Source organism: Accipiter gentilis, chromosome 18 (genome assembly GCF_929443795.1).
Source record: "Accipiter gentilis chromosome 18, bAccGen1.1, whole genome shotgun sequence".
NCBI classification, from domain to species: Eukaryota; Metazoa; Chordata; class Aves; order Accipitriformes; family Accipitridae; genus Astur; species Astur gentilis.
The window spans coordinates 15,959,756-15,980,813 of NC_064897.1; the positions used below are offsets into that span (position 1 = coordinate 15,959,756).

Below are 21,058 nucleotides of genomic sequence, written 5' to 3' on the forward strand. Positions count from 1 at the left end.
TGCACCCTTGGAAAGATATATTGCCCTCTGTCATAGCTCAGCCCTCCACTTACAGTACCGGTCTCACATATCTGTGTTGCAAAGACAAGTGGGACAACGTGAAGCCACATTGCAGGAGCCCAAGGGAAGAGCGAGAGAGAAGAATTATTCTTCTCAGCCTCCCCCTCAGAGCTATGGACTCTCATCCTCCTCCCCCCTTTTCTTCTATGCTTGTTCTTGGTGTGTAGGAATGAGCAGAGATACATGAACTCCCTACTGGGAGTGGATTTTGAGCAGCCATTAGGATAGAAAGCTCCTACCTCACGCTCAGCTGATTGCATGATGGCTTGCTTGCAATTTGGACCTGAATATGTTGGGGAATTCCAATTACTGACTTGCCTCCAAGTCCCTTATTTCCGAAGCTTTCATGATTTGTGTCTCAATCAACCTTGCAGGTGCCATGAACTCCCATTGAATATTGTCAGGGGGCTCCCTACAGTTGTGCTTTCATGAGGATTTCATGCCAGGGCCTTTAAAAGACAGACCGGTCAAAGGAGGTCTCTGATATGAACTACTGGAAGGGAGCTCTGCACCACGTAACCTTTGGGGCCCAGTGTGAAAGGGGTACCTGCTCTCCGCCTCCTTGTTCCAGCTAAGCAGTCTCTTAAATACCTGTTGTTAGGACTGAAGATGAAAAAAGCACTGGCATCAGGCATGGGCACAGCCTTTTCCTTGAGGTGCAGCTCAGACATTGGGCGAGGCCGAGGGCCGACAGGCATCTCAGGTTCTTCCTCATCTTCCTCTGCTGCAAGAAGCATTTTTGGTTTTTTTAATGCAAAATACAACCCATTCTGGAGTGCTGGGGCATTTGTCTCTGTCATAACTAGAGATAAAAACTAAGAATCATTGAAACAGAATGATGAAAGCTTGAAGTTCCTTGTCCACTTGCTTTCTCCAAGGCAGCATCCTCTGCCTAGCGCTCTCCCTGGCAGACATTGATCTAGACTTTGTGTAAAACCATCAGTGCTGGTAAGCCCACAATATCCTCAACAACAGTCTCCTCAGATGCTTCACTGTCCCTTCTGCAAAAAAAATTTCTTCTAGTGGCTGATTTGAACCTTTCTTGCTATGGTCTAAATCCATTATCTATTTTCTGTGGACACAGAAAACAGAGAATTCCCTTCCTCTTGCAGAAGGCTTTTATATACTTAAGGACCATTATTATGCTTCTGTGAGGATTTCTGGTTCCTAAAGCAAAACAGCAACAGTCTTTCCTGAGGTGCTGTGTTCCCTAGGTCTCTGATCATTCTTGCTACTTTCCTCCAGATTATCTGTAGGATTAATGTGCAGTTGAGATTTTACTGGTGCTGAGGAGAGCTGGATTACTTCTTATATCTTATAATACTATCTTCCTGTTTAAATGTCCTTCATGGGCACTTCTTTTCATTACACTCTGGCATTAGTTTGCCACCAGTTTCTGATTTGCACATAGCACAAATTATTTATGACAGAATGGCTGCTTAGCCTGTCACTCCCCCCTCTGCACTTGTGCTGCTGACTATTCCCAAGAGTGGCACTTTGACCTCATCCTTATTGAACTGCATCTTATTTTCTTCAGACCATTCCTCCAATTTATCAAGATCTGTTTTTCTCCTCTTTGTAAGGCTCTCCATGAAGTCACTGCCACATCTGGGATGAGCGCACATATGGCACAGAGCAAACATGGAGCATGGGCACTGACTTACACCAATCAGAAATTCTTATAATTGTGTCTTTTCATAATTCAGTGGGGGGAAGACTGAAAGGGCAGGAGCAAGGCTGCAACTCTCGAACCTGATGCCTATGGAGCAGATCTCCAGGCACTGTGCAGATCAGTGAGCACCCTCAAGGAAAAAAATGCAGAGAGAGAACCCTCTACCTTTGAGGATTTCTTCTACCTGCTGAAGTCAGATGCTCTTTTGTAAATGACATGATAGTATTTTTCTCTTTTAAAGATCCTAATCTTCTAACTTAACCAGATAGACAGGAAAAAATATTTTAAGAAGGGAGCCTGACATGTTAGATGCAACTGATTTATCTTCCAGCCAATGCAAAGGAGGAAACTCTAGTTAAAATGTTTATATTGAGTCCATAAAGTGAGATAAATTTCAGGAAGAGCCTGTTCCTTTAGGGTCAGGTACTGTACTTGATCTAGTAATGGACACATCAGAAAGAACAGATGAATCAGCAGAGATCCTAATCTTGATGTCAGAGACAGGAGAAAAGTGGTCTTTTCAAGGCATGCCATTATTGCATGCAAATAGGATTCTTTCTTTACACTTCTAGTAGCAAGAGTTCAGCTCAAATTCACTTGATAGATTTTTGCATAAATGTTTGAGCTGGTACATAGAATTTGTACTTTTTAAGCCAGTCTATGTTTTAACAGCTCCATTTTATATTGTAATATACTTTATAATACTCTTTCTACAGTCTTTATTAGTTAAAGAAACATTCTTTCAGAAGTACTTTTGTGCATGGTACTTGTAAAATTAGTGTTAATGTTAATGCTTATATTTAATATCAAAATACTTCGCACTGGCATCTTTTATCTACAGATTTCAGAGTGGGCTGACAATCAGCGAAGTAAGCAAACTCTTTTTCTTCTTTAACAGTCCAGAATACCGATGCCCATGATCACATGTGATATTTGAGAGCTCTTACTTAAAAAGTCTAGTATTCTGAGTACCTGTTCTGTGCCTTCACTTTTTCTTTTAGTCAGAGGAATGCTTAAAAAAAACACTTTGAAATGCGTATGGAACAATGCCTCAGGAAAATGGACTCTTAGCAGAAGGATCAGCCCCGTGAATACCATAAAGAACACTGTTCCTCTCCTCTTTTTCTTGTGTCTGCCATACAGCAAGAAATATATTAATGACTCTGGCAACCACATACCTTCAGACTAGAAAACACGTTCAGTTCCTCAGCCATAGATAAAGAATAATGTTCTAAATATTTTTCATTTAAAGTAGGGTCTAGGGCACAGAAGAAAGGAAACCCTGAGGCCCAAATACACAAAGAATAACATGATTACAGCCTCAGCTCAGGTCACTACCTAAGCTATCTACCTGTATATAGAAACAGTACGTTGCACAGTTGCTAGCATTCGTAGAAGCAAAGGTCAACATGGTATTCACAGATGGGCTGGGCAGCACACCAGCTGCAATCCAACACTTGTTCTTTGACTGTTTTCTATACCTAAGGAATTTTAATGTTTAAAAAGTGACCCTTCTGGTCAAGCTTGCCATGAAATCATAAAGAAACATGACTCAGAGCTGCCAAGTTCAGATCTAGGTTTGAACTCTCCTGAAGTTCAAGGAAATTCAAATCTGGGACTGTCATCTTAAATTATGCTTCATTAGAATAGCGATGTCCTTTGGTTGTGAAGCCAAAAGCACACACAGGCTACAGTGCAGCATCATTAAGAAATTCAATGAAGAGGATTTTTTTTTTTTAACTGTACAAACACCAGAACTCTTGTGTAAGGACATTGCTTTGCTTCAAGCTCCCATGAATCATTCCAAGCTTTTACCTCCATCTGACATTCTGAATTCTTCATCTGTTTCTGTACTAGACTGCAAGACTAGCTCCCTGTCTTCCTATAACAAACATATCATCATAATAATCCTTCTAGTGTACACAAATCTCTGGAAGAACTAGTCTCTCCTTCCAACAAAGAGGATAGGTGATCTGATGAGCTGCAAGTACACAGAGTATTCCTGGGGCTAAAAGCAACACTGTGTAGCAAATAGAGTTAGAAGATGTTCTTGAGAAAACTGGTTGAGGCAGTGGAAACAAATAGGAGATTGAGCATGGTATGTTGAAAGAATAAAGGGAAAACAAATGAAGCGACCATTTCAAGTTGTTTCTGGACACTGGGTTAGGGTGAAGGATGTTTTCAGAGGATGGAATCATACACTGCCATGGAAAGGTCACAGGTATTAACAGCTTAAATCATAACCAGAAAATAAGTAGAACCAGTTGACTGCATCTAAGAAGCAATAGCATGCTTCACTCAAAGCACAGCTGAAACGGATCCACATGCAAGTGGGCAAGAAAAGATGTGTTCTCAGATGGGCCCTATATGGCTGCATGGCATGTCCTGTACCACAGCTGCACTGATCAGCAACCAGCAGAAGGATTCTGGACTGGTCAGATGGCCACAAGGGAATTGGGCAGGGCTACATGTGGGGATTGGGAAATTCTTGCTTGTTAATGCTGTGGAAACCCTTTGGGCCTTGTTCCCCAAAACTGACTACACAAGGCAGATGTGACATGCCACATCAGCTCAGAGGGCCTCGGTGTTTCTCAGATTTATACAGCAGAATGGAGTAGATGACCACAGTAAATCTGATCTAACAAGGGATTTACAAAACTTTACTACCTCTGAGCCTTATGGTCAACTTCCATGAACTCTAAAAGAAGTGGTCAAGTAGTTTTGTGAGCCGTTAGAGATCAGCTTCACTCTTCACAAAGAACTGATAAACAATTCAGGGAATAGGCCTGTTTAGAAATGGCATCATACAATACCAAAAAACCAAGATGCTGTCCCTTTGAATTTCTAATAGGAGACAGGAGAAAACCTGACCATCCGTTCAAATTTTAGGTTCTGTTCAAAAGTATGCCAAGCCAGGGACTGGCACCCCAAGGCAGAAGTTAAAAGTGTTTGTACTTAATTTTCTGCACTCTAATCCTATGCACATCTGCAGATAAAACATCCATAACACAAATTGTAGATGTAGTTTTTGTCAAATAGTTCACATGCTGGACTATTTCTAAGCTATCCACAGAAGGTAACTAAAACACAGTTCTATTATCAGTAGGCTTAAATTTGATATACAGGTGACTGTATCTTCACTTGAAAAAAAAATGTAATGGTCTGCAAATCCAAGCCAGCTGAGAAACAGAAACAGAACTGTATCAAGCTGTTTTAATTTGTTCTTCTGACTAAAGTCTCCCACAAACCCCTTAGCAACTGGGGATGTGTGTCCAGTAAGTGCCTGTGCCTATAGATGTGCTGGGAAGATTAAAGCCAGAGTGATCTGCTCCAGGCAATGTTAAAACAGTATTGCATGGTGTTGGAACCACACTCTATTCCTGATAAATGGGCTATAAATATTGATGAATACAAGTATAGCAAATGTGGGGATTTTTTGTACTGAACATCAAATGCAATGGACAGTTTTCTTTTTTGCTTGTATGAAACACTTTGTCCATCTATTTAAAATGAACTATTGTGCCTTTTTTTATCCTACCACATCAACCTATTATCAGACATTTATTAGGAATCATGGAATAGAAGAGAATGTGGTTTATTACCTATTACAGCCTGTTACATAATCACAGAAATGCAGAAAAGCAGAGCAGGAAAGGATCGCAAAAGGCCTCTAGTTCATGCCTCTGCTAAGCCAGGATCAACTAATTATTATATCTAAGTATTTTCTGGCAGATATTTTTCTGACCTGTTCCTAACAACATTCAGTGATGCTGGGCTTCCACAACCATCTTCATGATCTTTTCTAGTCTCACCATTAGAAAATTCTCCCCTGGTGTGAATCTTAAATCTGTTACTTCTTCATAATGGAGATAATACCCCTCCTACCTGTAACAGGCTTTTATGCATTTGAAGATGTTTCTCTTACCTTTCCTAGCTCAAACGACCAAAATTCTTTGAATCTTAGTTCTTGCTTCCTACTAGCATTGTTTTCAATCATGCCCTTCTACACTCCTTTCAGTTCAGCCCCACTTCTAAGCAGAGCACCCAAAATGAGATGCGACATCCCAGCTGAGACCTTATCAATGTTGAACAGAGTAAAACAATTGCTTTGCACTGATTAGCTTTCACTGGCCAGTTAGAAGAAATCCGTAACTGGACTAAAGGGTCATGTTTTCACTGTTTATAAATCTCACTACTTGCTTGCCCTTTGAAAGACAGCAAAATGTTGTTGGCACCTGTCGAGCTTGTGATTACAAGATTCAGATTCTTTTCTCAAGGACTGTTACCTAACTAGCTGTCACCTAAGATCCTTTATTTGTGAGTTGTTTATTCCTGTCTATGTGTAGAGCCTGGCACTTTCAATTTTATTTAGACCATTTATCCAGTTTCTCAAGAGCTCTTTGAATTCTAATGCTGCCCTCCAGCATGCTTCCCGTCATTCCTAGCTTTATGTCATCTGCAAATGTAATAAGCATATTTCCTCTTCCATCATTCAGGTTATTAACAATGAACTGAACTGAACTCGGGACAGACTCGGGTTGTAGAACCTCACTTGGGCCATCACTACTCTCCACATAAAGGGTCTGACCAATTTCTCTCTCAATCATCTAGACTGTGTTTTTCTAGCTGGCTTATGAGAATGTTATAAGAGACAGTCAGAAGCCCTAGCAAAGCTAAAGAATATGACATCTACTTCTTTTCTCCTGTCTACAAGTCATGTCAGTCCCTTTTAGAAGAAAATAAGGGTGGTTTGATGTGATTTGTTCTTGGCAAATCTATGTTGGCTGCTAGTCATCTCCTTATCTTGCAGTCATATAGTTTGTTTAGTCATTTGTTCCAGGACTTTTCCAAGAATGGAAGTTGAACTGACTAGCTTATAATTCTTCTGCTCAAACCCCACCTCCCATTCAGGATCTCTTGAAGAAAAACTCCTTGAAGTTCTGAGATTTCTTCAACCAATGTTTTAATTATCTGAGGATTAAGTTAATTAGGTCCAACTGACTTGAAAACTAGCCTAAGTAATGCTCTAGCTTGTTTTTTTCTAATTCTAGGCTGAGATCTTATGCCTTTAGAATTATGTTAATAAGTCACACTGTCCTTTTTGATTAGACAAAAGTGCAAAAAGGCATTCAGCACTATGCCTTTCATGAGTATCTATTGTAAGTCTCCCTTGATCACTAAGCACTGAAAAAATAAACTGAAAACAAAGTCATACATACATTTTCATATACAGAGATTTGTATATGATCTGATTTGGTTCTCTGTAAAGCTCTGTATTTCGAAACACAAAGTCAAATACAGAGCTTTACAGAGAACCAAATTAAATACAACTAATCAGTATAGGGACTGCAAAGGACCAAGTCCACACCTGTGCAAACACAGGCAAGTACGTCATCCTGTCCTGTCATGAAAGCATTACATGTTCAGCATACATGCTAACACAATTTGGCTTTATGTACATTAGCAACCGGAGCTTTGTCAAATCAGGGGTAAGAGGAAGAAAGTATATACCTGGTGCTTCTGTTGTGGGATATGGGCTCTTTTCTTCATTTTCATTGGGCTGATAATCATCCACGTTGATCTGACAGAAATGGAAGAAGAAGCAGCAAAGCCTTTATCAGACAAGCCAGAGGGTTTGCATTCCCTCAGAAACCCAAGCTGTTCATGCCATCACTGAACAGAGCGTGCTGGCTGGCAGCAGACCTTACCTTGGTAGCAGGCGGGGATTCTCCATCAGCAGTGATCGATTTCAGTTCAATTTTCTCCTCCTTTGTCTCCTCCTCCACGGCTGTTTTTTCTATCTCCTGTTTCTTTTCGGGACTAGCAGTCCTAACAATTTTACAAGTTAAAAACCAAAGAGTTACAAAGGTGGAAAGCTGTTTCCCTTTCAGGAACTTCATGTAGTACAGCGCACACCAGGAGAACGATTGGCTGGCTGCTACCTCCATTCTAAGTCTGGCTTACATACCAGCAGCTCTACCTTGTCCTCATCTGCAGGCAAAGGCAGAGACTCTGCTCTAATTCTGTATACCATCCTTTTATTTTATAGCTTTCTCAACGGCATGTGTTTGTGTGTGCGCGTGTGCATGCGCATGTGGGGGAAGTACGTGTCTGTGCGTTTGTGCACACGAGTATTCTAGATCTGTCAGTAGAGATCTCTTTGTTCACCCAATGACAAAGGCATGAACCATTTTCAAGCCATATCTTGTGGATTTCCGCTAGGTTTCCTGCAAAGTTTAGCCCCTTGCTGTGCTCCCAGAGCCAGGAAAACCTGCTGACTCTCATGCAGGACAAAGCAGAAAGATCTGCACAAGAGATCCCCTCCAAGCAGTCTGGAAGACAGTGAATAGAAATAACCAGTTAAGGAGAGGCTTCCCCGCTGTTGGCAGCTGCTAATGACAGAGAAGCTCTACATCCAGCTCGTGCCTGCTAAGTTTGCAGAAAAAAAGAGAAGAACAGCATGTGGCCCCAAAAGAGAAAGAAGCTGCTGAATCTTGTTGTGGCAACAACAGTCTGAAAACCTGCCTTGTGGTCCAAAGCAATGGGAAAGTAATAGGGAGATTCAAACAGGATTGTAACATTGACATATCACACTCATTCTCTGCTGATGCCCTGAAAGTTCATCAGTCACTCAGACTTCCTTTCCTCTGCTCTCATCATTGCAACTGTGGGGATTCCTAGCTCATGACACCTTCCTGTCCTTTAGTTTGAATTATTTTACATAAAAAATTACACATACCTAATAATATATATAACTATATTAATCACATATATATAATCTGTACACACCTACAGAGAGGTTATGCATATATATTACATATACACACATACTTACTTGCACATATGTAAGTACATAATGTGTGTAAATATACTCACACGAATGCATGCATATGATTGTAGATAGGTGTATGCAAATGGATTTACCTAGCTAGCTTTTTCCTTTCTTTTTCCTCTTCTTCCTCTTTCTGTGCTGATGTTAAACTCTCAGCATCAGCAAGGTTGTCCACAGCAATGGCCAAAAATACATTCAGCAGGATATCTGTTTGTGTGCTACTTAAAGAAAATGGGCTTTGAAAACTGCAGAACAACATTATACTAAAGGTTTCTTAATTGAAAATTTTTATCAACCTGTCATCAGATTTCTTGGATTTTCCAAACTTCCATTTCACACAAATGTTCAGGATGTGCGTATTGAGCATCCACAAACCTACACCTTCCAACCAAATGGTAACACACTGTGTGAGGTTTCCAAAATTTCACAGCAGAATGACTGATATAAAACATCTAGGTCCAAACTTATATTTTAGTTTCCAATTTCCCCAAAGTGTCTCACTTTGTGCAACAAATCCCACTGAAGATAAGGGGAGTGCTGAATGCTTTCCATCTTTGACAGCTTAGGTCACTTTTATTAAAGCACTCTTACTTTCAAGAGCCTCATACCATAAGGCACCTGGGCTTTCCAGTTTTGGCCTACTTACTTGAGTTGAACAACCTCAGTATAAGTATTCCCACAGACATGAGTGGATTTTATGGACAGCAAACATAGCACTCTCGTTAGCATTTCTGAGGCAACCAAAAAGAAATTCATTTAGTCTAGGCACTGAAAGTTGAGCTGACAACCCTGCCATCTCCTCGCAGAGGGTCCGTGCATGGCCAGTTGTGCCCATGTAGCTGAAGGGCAAAGAATCACGACTGTTTTCTTGTCTTGCCAGTCAGTGTTCAGACCTCATGTTACAAATTTGAGCATCAGCTTCCTTCATAAATTTCTTGAGAGTGGGTCTTATTCTACCATAACAACTTTTAAGTAAACCTCAGTGCAAGGCTTAATCTAGAAATACAGCCACCCCCCTCCCTGGGCTCCAGGGTCTAATGGCTCCAAAGTCAGCCAGCATGTAGAGCTGGCTCACACTTTCCTCTGCAGTTCACAAGGAGAACCAAATTGTAGCTTTTTTAAGCTGTTAGGCAGACTGCCTGCCTCGACCTTCAGATAAGTGGAATTGCACCATCTCACTTTGAAAAGAGGGCATGCAGGTCAACTGAAATGTCAAATAACAGGGTTTGAGAGATCTGAATTATGAGGAAAGGCTGGAAGAGCTGGGCTGAGACTACAAGGTGGCTTTATAGAAGAATCAGTATAAAAAGAAATGTCACCTCTGACACAGGAGGGCCATCTATTAGGGAAGCAGAAACTAAACATGGACGAATTTGGAGCAAACTGAGATATGGAACAGAACCATAGCTCTGTGTTATATGCAAATTCCTGTGAAAAGACACTCACAGCCTAATCATGCAATGTGCTTTGTACCTCCTGGGATATGTACAGTGCCCTCACTTCACCTTGAAGCCAGAGAGAACTGAAGTTACTTAACACCAGCACAGGCTGGAAGATAACAGAGCACACAATTTTCTGTTTGAAGAATACACAAATTGCAGTAACTGAAATGGAACACAGTTCCTGTTAGTTTATACATGATCTCACCTAAATCAATTATGTCAAACATATGTTACTCCTATTACAGCATTTGTACATAGCATATTGTAGATTATACATATTTTTATTCCACACAGGGCTTGGATGAAAGCACATGGAATATGTTACTGAAAAGGCAATTAAAGCAAAAATATGCAGTAAGTACAGTAGGTACACACAGAGATTGATTTCTGGAGAAGGCAGGAAAGAAAAAGCTATGAGAGAATTAAGGGGAATGTAAAATAAAACCACTAAACATATAAAGATACTAAATAAAAGCTAGCATGTGGAACTGGCAAGTAGCTGGCTCTCACAACTGTTTATATACCTTAGCACTAGCTAAAATTAAATGAACTTGTTTAACTTTTGGAAGTGCAAAGCCAAAATTCAGACCTAGGGAGAAGGTAACATTGTAAGGTACAAAAGTCATTACTTTCTGACATAGCAAAGTAGTAAAGGGTGGCTTTAAATTCAGCCCCAATTGGAGAAAAGAGTAGCATCAAAGGATACAGTTTCCACAGATGAAGAGGATGATGAAGTAAATACAGACCAACATTCCTGGAAAAGAGGGGCCGCCATAAGCCATGATCCCATCATACATCACCGAATTCCAGTCCTCCCCAGTCAGGATCTAAATGACACATTCCCACCAATAAGGGATACAGTGTTAGACCACACAGAGAATTTGAAAACCCCATTAACACAAAGATATCTACTATCCTAGAGAACACCCCCTCCCCCAGGATGGCTGGAGACTCTGGTTGTGTCCATCTAGAAAATGACCCCCCCCCCGCCCCGAACAAGGAGAATGCAAAGAGGGCCTGCGCTCAAAGTGTAAAAACCCCCCAGATGTCCCCTTGAAGATGATGGCTGAAGCCAAATGGCTCTCCCAGACAACTCTGTTCAAGTCTCCCCACCTCTCCCAGGCATTTCCCTCCCACATGTCTGTTGTTTCAGACAAGCTGCATGACCTATAGCACTGAAGACAGCCCTCAGCACAGCCCTCCCTGCCACTTCCCATCACCTTGCACATGAAATCATGATCCTGATGCTCTTGGTTGATCACTTCCCAAACTGCAGTCAGCTTAAAGGCCATTTGATTAATTCTCTGGTGCTGTGAGCAGATATTTGTTCCCCAGTAGCGTGGGAGGGGGAAGGACAGCTGCAGCATTGGGGTTTGGCATGCAGGTGCTGCCCTGGGACATGGCAATGGCCATTCTCTTGCCCTACCCTGCTAAGACCTGGTGGCTTTAGCTTTGGTTCCCCACTTTGGAGGGAATACTCCTGTGCTGGCAGCACAGTGTGGCACCTTGCTTCTGGCGCTGTTAGCCTGATGTCCAGTCTCGGGGCTGTCAGGCTGCAGGACCTGCTGTCTGTCTCACCCCATGTAAACACAGTGTGTTGGCCCCATTGGGATCACTCTTGCCCTTACCTGAAACACAGTGAGGAGGGACTGGGGGAAGTTGTCGAATGTACTCCTCCTGGTCTGCATTTCATCGAAGTTAAACTTGCCCCCAAAGAGCTGCATCCCCAGGAGTGAGAAGATGATAATGAAGAGGAAGAGAAGCAGCAACAGGGAGGCAATGGAGCGGACTGAATTCAGGAGTGAAGCCACAAGGTTACTCAGGGAGTTCCAGTATCTGGGAGAGAAAATAGAGACAGTTAAATTTCCTTCAACCCAAGACAGGTGCTCATGGACTGCACAGGATATTGGCTCCGGCTGCCTTCTGCGTATAAGCAGGCATTTCCAGACACCCTGTTAAGCAGTGAATCATTGATGTGCTTCCCTAAGATAATGAGACCTACTGCAGCTAATGAGTAATTTTACTACCACACGTGTACATACACAATTCCCTCTACCCCCCACCCCATATGCACACCCAGAAGATTATTGCAGCAGTCTCCATCTAAGGCTCTGCAAATCTTCTATCAATATACGGTGATTAGTTCTTGCTGCTTCAGTGAGTTACATTCTAACCAACCTCATTACAACACTCACAGATGTTATGGCAGCCAGAATACCTCACTCCAGAGAATGGCCTGTAATAACTAACAAGAGCAGATGGGGAAACAGTTTGGATGCAAATACAAACTTGTCCAAAATCTGGTGTGTGTGAGTATGTGCTTGGGCTCACTCACAGATAGAAGTTGCTAAGCTTTCTGGAATTGAAAGAAATGAGAAAGATATTAAAGGTCCTTTTACATGGACCCTAAAAAAGACTCCAGATCTACATCCATAAAGTCCAGAGTTTCTTTCGCTCTTGGAAGAGCACATCATCACTGCTTTTTTTTTTTTTGCTATCAAACTCACTATACTTCCTCAAATAGGCTGCAGAACATTTTGGAAGGGCTTCATTCAAGAGGGAGGATAGCTAAGACCTGTTCTTCCAGAGTATTCAGGCTTGTGCTCAGATCAGACTGATGTATGATGCACAGAAAGGATCTTCTTGCCCTTGTGGTCCCACTTTAGGGTTCAAAGATGTGAGCAGCATACTCTGCTGCAGTGTGTCAGTTTGCTTGCATTCTTTGCCAGCCTGCAGAGCAGCCACGTGTTGGAAAAAGGCTTCAGAAAAAATTGCTAAAGAATCCACCACGTCACCCATGAAGCAACTCCCACTTTGGCCTTGCATCCGCTTGACCACTCCTAGTCTACGGCTTAGCTGGTCATGACCACTTCTTTTTTGTGCAGTTTTGAGTCCGCTTTCAGACTGGGCTGAAGATTAGCTGTCATCTTCCAATCACTTCATTTTGAATGCACATTACTAGCAAGCTTCAACAGCTGTCACAGGTCAGCAAGCCAGTAATGTTTGCCTGTGATCTCTAAGTCTTCCTTCTAGCACCATCTCTTGTGGCCTACCACCATGCTTTGAGTTCCACCATGGCCAACATTCTCCACTCCCTTCTCCCAAAGCCCATAACATTGAACCTTTCTTTCCTTAGAGGACTCTGAGTTTCCAGCCATATTTTCCTTGGAGACAAAAGTTCCACTTGAGAGGGATGGCAGACATGTCTAGTGCTCTCACTCCTTTGAGGAAGCCTGATCCTTCAACGTACAATTTTTTTCTGAAGGTAGTGTAGTCATTAGAGACAAGGGTTCTTAAAATCCCAGTTAATTTAAGATTTTTAAAGTGTCAGTGTGAAAAGAATACTTTTCTTGTCCCATGGAAGACAGGAATGTTTGAGCAACCCAATCGCTTTATGAAGGTTAGCAATCTGATCTGCAGAGGGACACTGCCATGTCCTCTGAAGTTCAGCAACTGGTTCATCTCCAAGGGCTGAGCTTCAAAGAGAACTGTGATGTTTTCCCTCCAGCCCAGCTTCAGCACTTCAGAGAAAACTAGAATGCTTTAAAGTTTAACTGCAATTAAAGAGATGAGCAATGAAAAACTACAGAGCAAAGGTAAGGGCATGGAAGCTGTGGGCTCAGTGCCACCAAATACCCGCACTGAATGTGCAATGTAACAGCTCGCTGTATTTGCGTTTATGCTTACAGCTCACATACTTTCACACTTTGGTAGTAAGAGAAAGTGACACAGGAAAAGGGAAAAATCCATTTCTGATGAAACTCGGAAACTAACTGACTTTAGCATTCTTAAACCAGAAACTGATGCGGTCCATTATCTCTCTAAGTCTTCCAATGTCACCCAGGACACACATCTTCTAGGTCTTTCTAGGAGTGCCCTTAAAAGGCATAAAGTGAAGCTGTTACACACCTGAATAGTCTCAGTGACTTTAAGCTTAAATGCCTTGCTATCTCAGAGTGCAACTGCACAGGCTTTCATCAGCCCTGCATTTCTTCCAAATGGCTCAGTACCTGAGATTCAGTTTCTTATGTAACTATGAAACTTAAAGCAATTAACTGAGATGACATGGTGATAAGATCAGTGCTGTTTTATCTATGTACTGAGTGCTAGCTAGAAATACAGCACCATTAGAAAAGTAAACAAACCGATCAGGGGGGAAAAAAAAAAAGAGAAAAAGCAAAAGGGAGAGGATAAGGAAGGCTTGACTTGACTAGGATGTGAAAATAACAATTGTCTTATCTTAGCATCCTAGAAGCCTGACCTGAGGTTACCATCTGCCACATTAGGTGGTTGCAGAACTAACATGAACACCCCCTCAAAATGAGATCTGGGGTTACTCAATGAAACATAAGGCTTTTATGTCAGGAATTGCTGAAGCCCAGACAAAGAAAAAGTCTCTCACTACTTCATCCTCTTTGGTTAATATACTACAAAGAAAAAACAGTTACAATAAATTTCATGGCACTGCTGGATGGAATCAGAGATTTTGGACCAGGCAGCATATAATGGGAGGTACAAGAGAAGCACTGCTGCTGCCTCAGACTTATAGGGAAAGGAATGTGCTTCTTAACATCTCCCACTTGCAGATCTCAGACCCATGAGGATGCTAGTGAATGAGGTACTGCAAAACCTCAGTGAGTAGGATGTGATTATGATCCCTGCTTCAAAATGGAGGAACGATGCAGAGAAGCTAAATGGTTTGTTCAACATCTCACACAAAAATCACTTGCAGAAGTGGATTAGAACTTAATGAGTTCTTTTGTTCTCTTCCCTCTCCTCTCCATTGCCTTTCACTATGTCTTTATGGTACTGGCAATCACAGGTGCAGAGCTTAAAACAGTAGCAACAGCTGGCAGTCTCATTGTAGGAAAGCTTCCTACACCGTTCATCCAATATAAAACCACTTCGAAAGCAGGTACAAAAAAAAGGTGCCCTCTCTCTCCTTCCTACAGTTAACAGTGACTTATCTAGTGGCAGGATTAGGTATAAAATATCAAATTTCAGTATGCTGCTGCAAATAGATTGATTCATTTTTTAAGTATAAAGGACTAAATATAGGGATTCATAAAGCAGTAAAGGACTGTTTATAAAGAGAAAATAATTTGTTTTCTCATAGCAAACAGAGATTTTTTGCACAGCCCTGTAAAAATTAGGGAGAATGAAACAAACAGGTTATATTGTCTGCTTGTCTAATGTACAAGACTAAATGATTCTGAAGAGTATTTATAATTTTGGAAGGAATGTTTGCTCTTGAAATTCTAAATGTGGTTTCTAAAATGATGCATTGTTCATCTGATGGTGTCTTTATTTGTTTCTATTAGATTAGGGAGCTGCATTTGTGTTTTTCCTAGAAGTGTATCATCTTGACGCACGCAGAATTTGTTTGTGCTTGGTGTTTACCATGGAAAATCCATATAAATATATAAAGATTATCTACTGATATACTCTCACCAGAGTAATTCTCCTGCTTTGTGCCTTTTTAATGCCCTTGTTTATCACTATTTTCATGTCCACTGTATGTCCCCATGTCACTGCTCTTGAATATATGTTTGACATAAAACATTACACTATCATCCCTCCTACCCTTCCCATCTTTCTAGGATTGTATCCTTCTGTAATATCATTGCACTCAGGTGGTGTATTCCACCAGTATTGATAATGTTGTCAATAAATCATCACTGTATTTAGAGCTGAGTGAACAATGGAAAAAATTGTGTTATACTGGAGAACATCAGAGGTAAAAGTTTTGCTTTAATTCCAGAATATTCTCTCCTGCAGTAAGACATGAGTGGGCCTAAAATACTGCTTTGGAGGCTTGTGCTAGGGCCTTCCACATGAGGGTGAACTTCACCCATGGAGGGGAAAAATCATGAAGAAAATTATGAATAATTAAAAAGCACAGATAAATCCAAGACTACTGCAACCTACTTGCCAATATTTTAGGAACAGGAAAGAAAGCAAGATCCGATTAATACATTATTCATTATGACTTATTCCTCAGCTCTGTGCTTTACACATAGACCCATGTACAAATTGCAGGAGACATTCCAGGTAACATTTGCTTCCATGAAAAATTGTATTTTAGTTCTGCTGCAGAATGAAGGTAAATAAAACTAGTCTTACTGCTGGTTGGTTCCAACATTACACCTCTGCCAGAAGCTTTAGGAATATTTGAGTACTCCAATAGCTCAAGCTTCCTAAAGTATTAATGATATTCTCTCAGCATTTGCCTTTCTATTACAGAATTCTCTTAGCTAGATTATATATTTTGTGTAAGAATGGAGAAATGTCTTGAACAAACAATGACCTCTCCAGGATGCTATGTTGAAGTTTATGCTTTTATAGCTATTGGTATGTTGCCCTGAGTGTATCTGATTACCCAATGCCTGAAACAGCTACTGGTTTCCTCAGAAACCAGGCCTGGGACTCAGTGATGATAGCTTTCAGACCCAAAGATCCAGGAAAAACAGTCACCAGACCAGAGATCCCCCCCTATTTCTGAAAGGGCAAAGATGCCTTTCTTGCTGGAAACTCTTTAGCTGGAACTTTTTTCCCTCTTCTACGATCACAAGTCCAGACCACCTTTTTTTTATTTTTTTAATAGTTGTAGGCTTGCTTTGGCATCTCTCTCTGAGACTGTAAACTGATTTTCTGACTCTGCCATCTGACCCTGAAAACCATCCACACTGCCAGAGAGTGGAGGCTCAGAAGCTTTAAGGGTAAATCTTGCATGATGTACAAGTCCAAGTCTGTTGTTTTTTCTGCCTCTCAGCTCTGCCATCTTGACTGTCTTCCAGTTTTTGTCTTGTTTTTCTCACGCACAGTGTTTTTTTATCTCAAATTTGTCAGAAATTTCCTTTGGGGGAGTTTATAGCAATTCTAGGGACATTTTCATAGCTGAGCTTGCAGAAAACGCACTCTTTCACTACCTCAGTCAAGCTTTTTATAAGGTGCTGACTGGTGCCCACATGGGAAAAAGCAGACCCTGTGCTGCTTCGAGTGAACACTTGGATAGATTTGTTCCAAGAGTTCCCATCTGGGTAAGCTGGGAGCTGATCTCTTCTACAACCTACCCTCAAGCTGAAAACCTCCTGCCAAACCAAGCCGGTGTTTTGGAGGTACCTGTGTGCAGAAAGCAGTGACTGACACCCCTCTGCCTTTATGCAGAGGGAGAGGAGAAAGAAGGACAAGGGGAAAGAGGGGACACTGCAGTCTGGAAAAGCCTGGTTTCTTGATAAAGCTGCTGCTTCATACCGGACTTCTCTGAAGGAGAAGGGCTGGCAACATCCTTTGCCTATAGCTGCTGGTGTTGACACTATCTCCCACTCAGGCCACTGTTGAGTCTATTGGAGTTGGCATGGGCTCCTCAGTCAAATGTTTTTTTGGCTCAAAGCAGTCTTTCAGGCTTCTCTCTGTTACCATAAAGTAACAGAAAAGATCACAAGGCTATCTGCTGGTTTGTTTTCACTTTGTCTTTTGCAGGGAACCATAAGAGCCCAAGCTCAGCTCACATTATCCTTCCAGATTTCAGTTGAACAATCTGCAAGGTATCAAGTGTGTCCAGCCTCCTATGCCAGACTCCTCACCAACCCTTACCACTCACATCAGGGATATCCAGTCTGTACAGTCCTCCCCATCCTGCCACAGACTTCAGAGGATGAGGACTGTCAACCTAGCAGTCTCACTACCCAATTAGTGGTACAAAAAGTAAAAAAACCAGGGATGTGACTTGCACCTATATATGTTATGCATTGAGTAGTAGCCCTCCTTCATTCCCAAAGAAGCACAAAAGTACCTTGTGATTTTAAATATTCTCAGGAGTCGAACACATCTCAACACCGAAATGCCCAGTGGTGACATGATCTTTGTCTCAACGAGAATTGTTTCCAGGATTCCTCCACATACAATGAAACAGTCAAAGCGGTTGAAGAGGGACACAAAATAGGCCTGGAGACCAAGGCTGTACATCTTCAGCAGCATCTCTGCCGTGAAAAGAGCTAGCAGCACCTTATTGGCAGTGTCTTATGAAAAACAAACAGAAATAGATTAATGAAATTTAGTCAAAAGGTCAACACAGCTAACCATCGGCCCTTGCCTATAAGAAACCCCTTCTGGGATCAGTCTGAAAGGTTAACTTCATATAAGCTTGGGTCAAAGAATAGACTTCAAAAGTGTGGGCATCTCATTCACAGAAATGTTTTACAAATAAGCTTACAGCTATTCTTATGTATTGCACGTACAGCTGTGATGTATTACACAACCACACAACCTCCATGGCAGGGACATGCCTTCCTGTGCACAACCTCCCATCACATTTGTCATCTGCAGATGAGAGTGGGAATAGAAGAGCTGCTGTGCTACCTACTGTTGCTTAATTAAGCCTTTCAGCTGCTCTCACCTTCAGTAAGGATTCAACTGTTCTGCAGACAGAAGAACTTTACAAATCACCTCCCTGGTAACTAGAATTTATCATAAATGCCATTTCAGGGAAAACCTTGGAGAACCTGTGGCTCCCAGTACCTATCCATAAATTGGAAATGCAGTTGCTGCAAATATATATTTAGCATAAGCTCCTGATTTCACATACACCCAGTGGAACACTGCTTCGGCTGGAAATGAGGAACTTACATTTTCCCTGAAACTTCCCCCCATTGTAGGCAGATATTCTGTTGTGTTATTAAGATCCTTCACAGACAGAGGACTATTTGGAGCTGTGTGTGCTCCTGTTACATTGTGTGGTCTAACGCATCAGCTCCTTCCTCAGCCCCCTTTTTTGACACTGACTACAATAAACAGAGCCATCAGCTTCTCCTCACCTTGGACCTCTGTGAGCCAGTCGGGCTGGTTGTAGTGTTCAGAGGCAATGGTGAGGGTGTTGAGAAACACAAGGAAGATCACCAACCAGTAGAAAACATTGGACTTGACAGCGGCACGGCACTTTCTTCTGCAGAATCGATTCCATCGGCGCCAGTAGCGACTTGAAAAATTGGAAAAGGTAAACTACTTTTCAGATAGGGATCCTTAGGCTATTGCAAATCTCTGTCAAGAGAGACTCTAGTCTTGATTTATTGTTCAAGAGTGGTAGAGAATAACTTTAAAGTTCACCCTGAGAAATGTTCTCTCATTCTCATCTGACTCAACAGTTGTGATCATCCTTCCTTTAGCTATAGGAATAAAGTTAGTCTTAAGCCAATTTGCAACATTCAGGGGTGAACAAACCTCTTCAAGCAATGTCTTAATCTGATGAAGACATCCATCGCAGCTACCCTGACAGTTTTTTTAGCCCAGTTCCTACAAAAATAATTATTCTTCTTGTATTTAATGCTTGTGGCCTGCAATGGGACCTTGCCCAGCCTCAGGATAGTCAATGAAAAGATACCTACTATATACCATGGACCTTTGTATTAAGTCCTTGGTGATGTGAGGTCAAATAAAAAACATGGAACATTTCCAACATTCAGCGATGTTCAGGAGCAAGCCCAATATGAGCGCTAACTCTGAACAGAAAAACAAAACTTAGGGAACCTCAGCATCTCACCTTCATGCCTGGAACTAAGGATACCATTTGCGAAGCAACAGACCTTTTAAAGTTTGCCTTCCATGAACATATCCCCTTGTGTCACTGATTTCAGAGGGTAATTACTAACCACAGAAGATATTTAAAGCTAATTACACACCTCCTACTCTTCAGAATTTAACTTGCATAGCAACCAGTTTCCAGGCAACACTTGCTACTGTATAATAAATCTAATAGTTTTATATAGATATTACATACATATGTGTGTGCATGCGTCTCTAAAGAGACACACACACATACAACGTTACAGGAAGAGAGAACTTTTCTTGGCTAGTCTTTTCTTGTGCATTATTTCCAGTGATAAACTATGGCTGTAAGGTCAGGGTTCAGCACCTATATGAGCTAAAGCCAGGCACACTGGCCAAGAATTTTGCAACAACATTTTAACAGGTAATCAAACCCAGGCTGGTTTAGCTATGCGATTTATAGCTATGCGATTTATAAAGGCACTCAGTCGAGCTAGCACAGACATTTAATAAGGGTTGTGTGTTTTGTAGCGGTTTTGGGACAAGAAATGATCTTCCCAACTTTCAAAATGGACACACCACATAGACATTCATGTTGCTGTTAAATCATTAGCAATCCCACACACTTTTGTTTGTACTTGTGCACAAACGTGCATGCATGTGACCATGTGATGATACAAGTGGTTTTTTGTGCTTATACCTACATACAAATAAATCCACCGATTGTAGGAATGTGATCATGTATGCAACTCTGCACAGGGATGTGTATAGGCAGTCTGTACGCATATGTGCATTCCTGAATTTACATTACTGTTCATTATTTAGGTAAGCTGAAGGACAGAGTTGCTCACTTGCTCCAGTCATTCTGAAAATTAATTTAGTTTTTTTATAAAATTGACTTTGAATTCAGAGTTATGGAGGCAGCTGGGTTCCTACTGAAGAACTAGAAACGGACTGGGACCTCAACAACCAAGTTCCATGAGTTCGTTCAGCCTTTCCAGTCGAAACCCATAGATGACCACCTGGGAATTGCTTCACATATTCACAAGCTTTAAGTCAACAGAGAAACAAATACTGCCAGATTACTCCACATGTCCCATGGCAAAAGGGAGAATTTCACAAATAAGATGCAAACCTCATCAGTTGAAAGATTTACAATCAAGTAAAGCAGAGTAGTGCAACAAAGTGTAGGAAAGAGAACCTTGAACTGACAGGGTTGATGTTAATGGCTGTAGTATAATTATGTGGTTGAACTTTTTTTTTCTTCTGCTTTTGTATTTTATGGCTCAAGATATGCAGGTAGCAATCAGATAGGTACTTCTGAGTGAAATATTGTCAGTAGTCCCTGTGCCTTATTTCAGTATGAAACTAAGAAAAAGGATCTTGATTTTTGGTAGGTGACTGACTAAAATCTGAAAAGTTTGGCAGTATCTCCTAGAATCACCACTGTGTCCCATAGCTGCAGGAGTAAGCCACTTCACAAAGTAAAGAAAAAAACCAGTAGAAAGG

At 41.4% G+C, this 21,058-nt stretch overlaps 1 protein-coding gene across 2 annotated transcripts in view; it reads right to left on the reverse strand.

Moving 5' to 3' along the window:
- Nucleotides 1–21,058, reverse strand: part of CACNA1C (calcium voltage-gated channel subunit alpha1 C) — a 492,824-nt gene that overhangs the window by 94,414 nt on the left and 377,352 nt on the right. For both annotated transcript variants that reach the window (XM_049822254.1, XM_049822255.1), the window contains exons 12-19: nucleotides 18,823–18,983; nucleotides 17,802–18,027; nucleotides 11,635–11,842; nucleotides 10,713–10,833; nucleotides 8,657–8,771; nucleotides 7,441–7,561; nucleotides 7,244–7,313; nucleotides 652–784 (exon numbers count right to left, since the gene is read on the reverse strand). In XM_049822254.1, coding sequence (XP_049678211.1) covers nucleotides 652–784; nucleotides 7,244–7,313; nucleotides 7,441–7,561; nucleotides 8,657–8,771; nucleotides 10,713–10,833; nucleotides 11,635–11,842; nucleotides 17,802–18,027; nucleotides 18,823–18,983 — 1,155 coding nt within the window. The remainder of the gene's footprint in view (nucleotides 1–651; nucleotides 785–7,243; nucleotides 7,314–7,440; nucleotides 7,562–8,656; nucleotides 8,772–10,712; nucleotides 10,834–11,634; nucleotides 11,843–17,801; nucleotides 18,028–18,822; nucleotides 18,984–21,058) is intronic.